This window comes from Eucyclogobius newberryi, unplaced genomic scaffold (genome assembly GCF_026437365.1).
Source record: "Eucyclogobius newberryi isolate DKJ021-1_F unplaced genomic scaffold, fEucNew1.0.hap1 SCAF_11, whole genome shotgun sequence".
In the NCBI taxonomy this organism is placed as follows: Eukaryota; Metazoa; Chordata; class Actinopteri; order Gobiiformes; family Gobiidae; genus Eucyclogobius; species Eucyclogobius newberryi.
Window position 1 is genome coordinate 2,627,885 of NW_027315735.1, and position 11,019 is coordinate 2,638,903.

The 11,019-nt window shown below is 43.1% G+C and overlaps 1 protein-coding gene across 1 annotated transcript in view; it reads left to right on the plus strand.

Annotated features, from left to right (window-relative positions):
* prom1a (prominin 1a) overlaps positions 1 to 11,019 on the plus strand; it is a 119,704-nt gene that overhangs the window by 41,100 nt on the left and 67,585 nt on the right. Inside the window, exons 3-4 of the mRNA XM_072434356.1 lie at positions 2,162 to 2,220; positions 2,496 to 2,522. Coding sequence (XP_072290457.1) covers positions 2,162 to 2,220; positions 2,496 to 2,522 — 86 coding nt within the window. The remainder of the gene's footprint in view (positions 1 to 2,161; positions 2,221 to 2,495; positions 2,523 to 11,019) is intronic.

Sequence of the window (11,019 nt, forward strand, 5' to 3'; positions counted from 1 at the left end):
GTCTAAACCAGGACTAAACCAGGACTAAACCAGGACTAAACCAGGTCTAAACCAGGACTAAACCAGGACTAAACCAGGACTAAACCAGGACTAAACCAGGACTAAACCAGGACTAAACCAGGACTAAACCAGGTCAAAACCAGGTCTAAACCAGGACTAAACCAGGTCTAAACCAGGTCTAAACCAGGACTAAACCAGGTCTAAACCAGGTCTAAACCAGGACTAAACCAGGTCAAAACCAGGTCAAAACCAGGTCTAAACCAGGACTAAACCAGGACTAAACCAGGTCTAAACCAGGTCTAAACCAGGACTAAACCAGGACTAAACCAGGACTAAACCAGGACTAAACCAGGACTAAACCAGGACTAAACCAGGACTAAACCAGGTCTAAACCAGGACTAAACCAGGACTAAACCAGGTCTAAACCAGGTCTAAACCAGGACTAAACCAGGACTAAACCAGGACTAAACCAGGACTAAACCAGGTCTAAACCAGGACTAAACCAGGTCTAAACCAGGTCTAAACCAGGACTAAACCAGGACTAAACCAGGACTAAACCAGGACTAAACCAGGTCAAAACCAGGACTAAACCAGGACTAAACCAGGTCTAAACCAGGTCTAAACCAGGTCTAAACCAGGTCTAAACCAGGTCTAAACCAGGACTAAACCAGGACTAAACCAGGTCTAAACCAGGTCTAAACCAGGACTAAACCAGGTCTAAACCAGGTCTAAACCAGGACTAAACCAGGACTAAACCAGGACTAAACCAGGACTAAACCAGGTCAAAACCAGGTCAAAACCAGGACTAAACCAGGTCTAAACCAGGTCTAAACCAGGTCTAAACCAGGTCTAAACCAGGACTAAACCAGGACTAAACCAGGACTAAACCAGGACTAAACCAGGTCAAAACCAGGTCAAAACCAGGACTAAACCAGGACTAAACCAGGACTAAACCAGGACTAAACCAGGACTAGACCAGGACTAGACCAGGACTAGACCAGGACTAGACCAGGACTAGACCAGGACTAGACCAGGACTAAACCAGGACTAGACCAGGTCTAAACCAGGACTAGACCAGGTCTAAACCAGGACTAGACCAGGTCTAAACCAGGTCAAAACCAGGTCAAAACCAGGTCTAAACCAGGACTAAACCAGGACTAAACCAGGTCTAAACCAGGACTAAACCAGGACTAAACCAGGACTAAACCAGGACTAAACCAGGACTAAACCAGGTCAAAACCAGGACTAAACCAGGTCTAAACCAGGACTAAACCAGGACTAAACCAGGACTAAACCAGGACTAAACCAGGACTAAACCAGGACTAAACCAGGACTAAACCAGGACTAGACCAGGTCTAAACCAGGACTAGACCAGGACAAAACCAGGACTAAACCAGGACTAAACCAGGAAACAATGTGCAACTATAAAAGAAAGCTGCACTTATCAAGCCCAATTTATAAGTCATTATTGACAAATTGAAACTTACTTGAGAATATTGCACTACAGACTGACTTTCCCACTCAATTTCAGATCTATGTTAGACACAATAAATGTTGACCTCTGGAACATTCTTCTGGCCATCGCCAAGAAATGGACGTCACAAACTCAACCTACAATGAGGACTGGACTGACATTTCAAGACCTTTGTAAGACTTTGGACCAAATAGGACAATTAAGCCAGACATTTCCATATATATATATTTCCATCCGTCTGTATGTGTCTCTCGATGTATTATATACTATAATGTAAGATATCTATGATCTCAGAATTGAGAACTACAATTGGATAGTAAGAGTAAAGTGTTATTTTAGACTGCAGTTCTACTAAAGTCGTCCATTCAAACCCAGCACGAGCTGATACTGGGATCTGAACATATTCCACTCATGTGATTATGGCCCTGTGACATTTGGATTGATTCCCAAAACAAACCTCCTGTTTATCTAAAACAATATGATTCTATTATCTTCAACTTCATTACGATGCCTGACATTTAAATGTCAGCGTGAATGTTTTATCTAATCTCTGGAGTCATAAATATACTGTAGAACTATCGGGCTCCGATTTGAACAGGAAAGATAAATACTACTTAAGCAAATAACGCCTGATCAAAATACTCCTATGTATACATTTGTATAAGCGTGTCTTATCTTTTGTTTCAGATCTTGCTGTTACATTGGCCAAGGACAAGTTTGTTGCTTTCCAGAAGGAATACCAACAGGTAAAGCCCTGCTCTATCTATTCTTTGTGACTTTGTAGCTTTCATCAGTTGTAGACTATATTTTACCTTCATTGCTTCTGGCACCAGTTTTTATGTTAAACTGCGATACATAATCTTGTTAAAGCTAGACATGGTATTATTGCCTTCATGTTTAATGCATGCCTGTTCAATGCTTGACTTTTGTCTCTTATTTTCTCCTGGTTCTTGTTCTTGCTTTGCTCTTTCTTTGCTGCTGGGTTCTGCATGTGTTCTCCATGTGTTCTGGTCGTCTGCAGCCAGAGAGCATAGTGCTGACCCTTCAGGTAAAGTCTATTGGACTTTGTCTATTTTACACTCTTTCCCTTGTTCAATGTTATGCAGTTTGTACAAATGGCGTTGTGGGACGGAATCTGCATTACAGGCGGAAAAAGAACAAAACTAGGCCTAAAATTACATTAAAAGTATGTATCAATCGAATAATACATTATAGAATACTTTGCCATATTATACTGACACATAATCTAAAAGCTCTCTATTTTATTCTGTACTAAATGTAAGAATGTTTCGTGGAACTATAACGCCTCACCTTCTTGCAGCGCCATGGCAACTACATTTGTTGTAGTAGAATAGATAAAGATTTTTTTTTCCTTAATCTATTTCCATCTGATCCTTCATCTTATTTCACCGAGGCAGACTTCCCTGGGAATGTACCGTGTTTTATGCCAGAACAGAAAGTGTGAATAAAGCCACAAGTGCCCTCTTGATCAGGCAATTTCCTGCACTGCTAACGACTATTAGCATGCTTTACAGCGCACCAACATTTCTTATGAATTTGTGATGGATAAAATGGCTTTACAGTAGCAGACGACGTGCATTGGACTGATTCATATATATATATATATATATATATATATATATATATATATATATATATATATATATATATATATATATATATATATATATACATACATACACTAGGACAACTTGTTTTACTCTTCTACATGAAAAGAATGTGCAGCGCCTCAAAACGTCTCACATTTCAAAAACTGTTCTAATATGAACTAGTCCTGGACAAATGAGACAATAAACCAAGGCTTGTCCTGGGATTTGTACAATATTAATGAACACAAACAATGATGCAAAATGAAATCAACATTTCACACTGTTTTCTCTTCTATGTTACTCTGTTCTCCTCTGGATTCTAAACTGCCTTCAGCTCATGCTCATGCTGTGCTTTGATTCAGTCTCTTTCATGAGCTTTGTCTTCTACAGAAAGTGGGACTCTGTCCAGGCCTGGTCCCGTGGCCTGGTCCCCTGGTCCCAGGGCCTGGTCCCCTGGTCCCCTGGTCCCGTGGCCTGGTCCCCTGGTCCCAGGGCCTGGTCCCCTGGTCCCGTGGCCTGGTCCCCTGGTCCCAGGGCCTGGTCCCGTGGCCTGGTCCCCTGGTCCCAGGGCCTGGTCCCGTGGCCTGGTCCCCTGGTCCCGTGGCCTGGTCCCCTGGTCCCGTGGCCTGGTCCCCTGGTCCCAGGGCCTGGTCCCGTGGCCTGGTCCCCTGGTCCCAGGGCCTGGTCCCGTGGGTGCAGGCTGGTTACAGGCTGGTTACACTGTGTGGTGTTTATTACACTCGGCTCTGAGGACTGGACTCTCATGACATTTACTGTGGAAACTGAGATTCTGTGAATCGCGTCTTGTTTACTCCCATAATCCAGCTGGAACAGACTTCTTAACAAAATAAACAGTACGCTTACTATTATGACAATATTAACGATTTGAAGAGCAAAAACTTCTCTGGGATATAGTTATAGTTATCCTATACATCATAAACAATCAGATCTTACCATTTTGTGCATGTTTTTATTTATTTTGATGATTTATTTGACTATAACTTGCAAGATAATGTTTAAAACAAAGATGTGAATTACGACCACTTTTAATTACTGACACGTGAAGCCAAAAGCGGCAGAGTCATTACAAATTCATTTTTTAGTCATTGCTGCATCAAATGATGTAAAAGAAAAGAATATAGCAGCAGTAAGTCGGCTGTTTAACCCTTTCAAGTGCAGCACATGAACAACACGCTCATGGAGGAACCACCACCGCGAGGCCTGAGAGCCCAGAACCTTCACCTGCTTCACCAGGTTCTGAAAGGTTCTTTTTTGGGGACATGCGGTTTTTAAAGTGTAAATGAATGACCAAGATTGAACTCTTATTTTAAAACTCTTATGACTTCTGTCGGCTGTAATTCAAAACCACTGCACAAACAGTTAACATTCAATATTGACACTTTAACGACGTGTTTACCTGACGGGAGAGGATGCCTAAGGACACGTCTTTACACGGACACGTCTTCACCCGGACACGTCTTCACACGGACACGTCTTCACCCGGACACGTCTTCACACGGACACGTCTTCACACGGACACGTCTTCACACGGTCTTTACACGGACACGTCTTTACACGGACACGTCTTCACACGGACACGTCTTCACACGGACACGTCTTCACACGGACACGTCTTTACACGGACACGTCTTCACACGGACACGTCTTCACACGGACACGTCTTTACACGGACACGTCTTCACACGGACACGTCTTCACACGGACACGTCTTCACACGGACACGTCTTCACACGGACACGTCTTCACACGGACACGTCTTCACACGGACACGTCTTTACACGGACACGTCTTTACACGGACACGTCTTCACCCGGACACGTCTTCACACGGACACGTCTTCACACGGACACGTCTTCACACGGACACGTCTTCACACGGTCTTTACACGGACACGTCTTCACACGGACACGTCTTCACACGGACACGTCTTCACACGGTCTTTACACGGACACGTCTTCACACGGACACGTCTTCACACGGACACGTCTTCACACGGACACGTCTTCACACGGACACGTCTTTACACGGACACGTCTTCACCCGGACACGTCTTCACACGGACACGTCTTCACACGGACACGTCTTTACACGGACACGTCTTCACACGGACACGTCTTCACCCGGACACGTCTTCACCCGGACACGTCTTCACCCGGACACGTCTTCACACGGACACGTCTTCACACGGACACGTCTTCACACGGTCTTTACACGGACACGTCTTCACACGGACACGTCTTCACACGGACACGTCTTCACACGGTCTTTACACGGACACGTCTTCACACGGACACGTCTTCACACGGACACGTCTTTACACGGACACGTCTTCACCCGGACACGTCTTCACCCGGACACGTCTTCACCCGGACACGTCTTCACACGGACACGTCTTTACACGGACACGTCTTTACACGGACACGTCTTCACCCGGACACGTCTTCACACGGACACGTCTTTACACGGACACGTCTTCACCCGGACACGTCTTTACACGGACACGTCTTTACACGGACACGTCTTCACCCGGACACGTCTTCACACGGACACGTCTTCACACGGTCTTTACACGGACACGTCTTTACACGGACACGTCTTTACACGGACACGTCTTCACACGGACACGTCTTCACACGGACACGTCTTCACCCGGACACGTCTTTACACGGACACGTCTTTACACGGACACGTCTTTACACGGACACGTCTTTACACGGACACGTCTTCACACGGACACGTCTTTACACGGACACGTCTTTACACGGACACGTCTTTACACGGACACGTCTTTACACGGACACGTCTTCACACGGACACGTCTTCACACGGACACGTCTTTACACGGACACGTCTTCACACGGACACGTCTTCACACGGACACGTCTTCACACGGACACGTCTTCACACGGACACGTCTTCACACGGACACGTCTTCACACGGACACGTCTTTACACGGACACGTCTTTACACGGACACGTCTTCACCCGGACACGTCTTCACACGGACACGTCTTCACACGGACACGTCTTCACACGGACACGTCTTCACACGGTCTTTACACGGACACGTCTTCACACGGACACGTCTTCACACGGACACGTCTTCACACGGTCTTTACACGGACACGTCTTCACACGGACACGTCTTCACACGGACACGTCTTCACACGGACACGTCTTCACACGGACACGTCTTTACACGGACACGTCTTCACCCGGACACGTCTTCACACGGACACGTCTTCACACGGACACGTCTTTACACGGACACGTCTTCACACGGACACGTCTTCACCCGGACACGTCTTCACCCGGACACGTCTTCACCCGGACACGTCTTCACACGGACACGTCTTCACACGGACACGTCTTCACACGGTCTTTACACGGACACGTCTTCACACGGACACGTCTTCACACGGACACGTCTTCACACGGTCTTTACACGGACACGTCTTCACACGGACACGTCTTCACACGGACACGTCTTTACACGGACACGTCTTCACCCGGACACGTCTTCACCCGGACACGTCTTCACCCGGACACGTCTTCACACGGACACGTCTTCACACGGACACGTCTTCACACGGACACGTCTTTACACGGACACGTCTTTACACGGACACGTCTTCACACGGACACGTCTTCACACAGTCTTTACACGGACACGTCTTTACACGGACACGTCTTCACACGGACACGTCTTTACACGGACACGTCTTTACACTGACACGTCTTCACACGGACACGTCTTTACACGGACACGTCTTTACACGGACACGTCTTTACACGGACACGTCTTCACACGGACACGTCTTTACACGGACACGTCTTTACACGGACACGTCTTTACACTGACACGTCTTCACACGGACACGTCTTTACACTGACACGTCTTTACACTGACACGTCTTTACACTGACACGTCTTTACACAACATAATAGTTAAGAAATATCACCCAGACCTTGGACCCCCTCACCAACCCGGAAAGGAGATAGTCTGTACTAAGTCTAAAGTCGATTTTGCATGTTATGGGACCTTTAAGTGTATTGTGTTCATTGTAAGATCATACACAGCTCTTTGTTTGGATGAGGACTGAAGTTGAAGTGTACAGTTTGTACAGTTTAGTTTGTACAGTTTAGTTTGTACAGTTTAGTTTGTACAGTTTATACAGGTTGTGCCGCAGTCGGACACACGCTCTGGTGTCTGAGCCGTTTCTTTATGTTGTGTTTGCTCATTGCAATGAATAAAGTTCTTTCTGGATGTTGCACTGAAAGAACTTAATTCATTGGTTCCAGTACTTCATGGACTTTGTCAGTTCCTTCTTGGATCTGAATAACAGTGTTCAGCCCGACACAAGTTGACTCAAACCGCCACTTATCCATTGATGACATTTTGAGAATCCTTTTTGAGAACACGGCTAGATTTTTATTTGCTCTTTAACTTCACCCCAACATAGACAAAATAAACTGAGAATTCTTTGATTTTATCCTTTTAATGTTGCTTTTCATCCTAATATCTGTAGTGAATTATACACAGGAACACCAGCAGGTTAGGTGTGTTTACTCTGGGTATAGTGAGTTATTATGGTAGTAGGACTAGTATTTGCAGTAGTTTTTGAGCATCTGCACAAACATTAAACTGTGTTTTAAACATAATGGTTGAAAGTTGCTTCTGGTACTAAAGTGCACATCACGAGCTCCCGCAGCGCTGAGATTCTCCTCATATTCCCACATAATGGAGCGTGACATCAACAGCTGATCAGTTGCTTTGCTCCTTCATTAAAGCAGATGGATCATTATATTATATTATATTATATTATATTATATGCAATTGAAAACCACGGAGAGTTACTGTGATCCTACAAACTATTTGAATCCTTTATGAACCCATTTTTAGACATTTCACCAGTAAAAGCCATAAAAACATAAATGGTAACAAGAATTGTGCAACTAATCCACGTTTTATTGGGCTAAAGTAGTCCTGACCACGCCTCCAGCGGCATTGAAGGGTCAAATGCAGTAAAATAAAGTGTTCCTTCACCTTAACTTACACATATGAAATAGATGAAATCTGGTTTATCTATTCCTTAATTTAACCTTTTACACTTACAATCACCGAGAGAGAAAACTCATTGGTTAAATACTTTATTCGATAATAAAATAATCCATTCATCTTGAGTGGGCCTGGGTCAAAAAGAGAATACTCTGGCTTCAGGACAGTTTGTCACTTTCTGCCGTCACCATCCTTTTTATTGCTGTGCTAAGGTCATTGTTCTCCTCTGGACAGTTGCCAAGACGAGACGTATGCTAAAAATACCCGGCGCTGCCAGCTCTTAGAAAGTAGTAAGACGACATTTTTGACCTTTTTGGTGAAGAGTCGGCCTGAAGGACCATGACAACAACAATGTCCATCTTTGCCTTCTCATAACACAAAATGTCTCTTTCATTCTCCTCGACTTTTGTGTTTTTGTTTGTTTGGTCCAGTTGTGTCAAGACATTTTGCTTCCAGCTTGAAGTAGTAACAAATACTGAAATGATGTGATCCAATTCCAAATAAGTTTATTTATTCACCTGGAAACTAAATTGAGATGAAATTTTGATGTGTCAATTTGATCAAATCCGTTTATAATTATCTATTTTTTATTTCAAGTGCAATAATGTTTTGTTTTGTTTTGGTAAATTAAGAGATGTCAAAGTAAAATGTGTTTATAGTTCACTGAAATGAAAAATATATTGCAAAGTTGTTTTGTATATATATATATATATATATATATATATACGTATATTTTATTTTATTTTTATGTTAATTTAAAATTAAGTCCATTTATGTGTATTAAATAAACACTGCGTCAGATACAGTATACAATTCTTGGTTCATTTTGTTGACATCAGATATATATTTAAAAAAATACAGGATATTGAGTATATTCCATAAACTAAACTACATTTTTGAAAAAAATGATAAATTAAACGTCCTGTGATGACGGTTTCTAATCTAAAACTCTGGATGGAAGTGTATTCAGTGAAATAATAAACCACTAAACCATATTTATTCTTAGATTGAAATAACAATTTGATTCATTTGATGAATAATCAGTGATGATATTTTGAGACTTTCTTTATTGCAATATAAAAATAGCACATTTATTGTCACGTATCGCCATCTTTTACCAAAAACTCCGGTTGTTTCGAGTCATTTAGAGCCTGCAAATTGTGTCCAGAAAGCGACATGTCGAGGTCAATGACGAAAGCGTTTGAGATTAGTGCGAGTTACTGAGGCTCTGGTCCTTTCAGAGGCCGTGACGGCGCCGCCGCTTTCATCCTTTTGTGGAGACGAGCCATTGAGCGCAAAAGTGACACGTTACGCACCGAGGGAGTATTATCTGTGCCCGACAGGAGCAGACAGGAGCAGACAGGAGCAGACAGGAGCAGATTAAGTACAGGAGATGGAGACGGGTGAATCCCAGCATGCATTGCAGACGGCAGCAGTTTAGATACAGGAGAATACATGAGAACCAATGTCAAGTGCCGTCAACAGTCTAGAAGTCGTGGGCTGGATCCTGTCGTCATGGAGATGGAGGACCCAAAGTCAAGATCACTGGGAGAAGAATGTGGTTATTGACACAGTGAATATATGAAGTTAAAGGTGATATATTGTACTTTTTCTTTCCCACACTTGTATACAAAAGTAGATCATCGTTTTACATTATGCTACGTTCACACTGCAGGTCAATTTCGATTATTTTTGTCCATATTTGCCCGATTTTTTTTTTTTCAGATACGACGTAGGCCACTTTTGTATGTGTCCATACTTCAGTCTGAACGCTCAGGTCCACGAATCTGACATGAACGTCATCAATAGGCAACATTTCCAGGATAAACGTCACGATTCTGAGTCAAAGTGGAGAGGGAAATGTCAGATGAAGGAGCCGAAAACGGTCAGTGGAAGAAGTTTGAGAATTCAGGCTAAAACAGAGGGTTCGTCTCATAATCGGGCGATATTTGAGGAGATTACGAAGGAGTCGGCCGAGCGAGGGAGTAACCGCACCTGGCTGCAATGACGGCGGAAATAAAAACAACTGTTAAAACTGAAATAAAAGGCGTGAACACGGGCGGGATCCTGCTTCTGTAAACACTGAGCTACGTGTGACGTGTTCTTTTGTGCACGTGGGACACTCTGAGCTGCATGTCGTTCACACCAGACACAAACGGCAGTCGTATGTTTTTGTGACGTGATCAAACACATAATAAAATCAGATTTAGACACAAAATTCAGTTTGGGCCTCAGCGTGAACGTAGCATTTGTTTGTGCAACGCCCGAGACGACAGCAGCAGTTTCCTCAAGGGCGACGGTGAAGAGCAGATTGAAGCATGTTTGTGGGAAATGAGCACATGTTCCAACATCCCCCTCCTCAGTTTGTTCTCATCACCATGGAGACGAGCTGGTGGCACAGGAGGAATGACATAGTGCACCTTTAGCTTTATAATGCAGTATTTTCAATTCTATTCAAATATGTTCAAACCTTAATCTATTAGTCAAACTCTGTCAAAACAAAACTGAGATTAAAACACAGATAATTCAGACTGAATAAACTAAATCATTTATAAAGATAAGATAAAATGAGATAAGATAATCCTTTAATATCCACACAAGGGGAAATTTTGTTGTTATAACGCAGTAGAAACAGGAGGAAAGGACAGATTATAGGAAGTTTCAAAAACACACTCTTAATAGAACTCTTATGAACTCTTGGGAAATAAATAAAATAAAAAATAAAAAGATAAAAATAAGATAATAATAATAAAATAATGATAATCAAATAAAATAAAATAAATTAAAAATAGCTAGCACAAGACTAGGTAATAAAATCTGCCTTTATTAAAGTTTTCTTCTTTTTGTTTTTACCA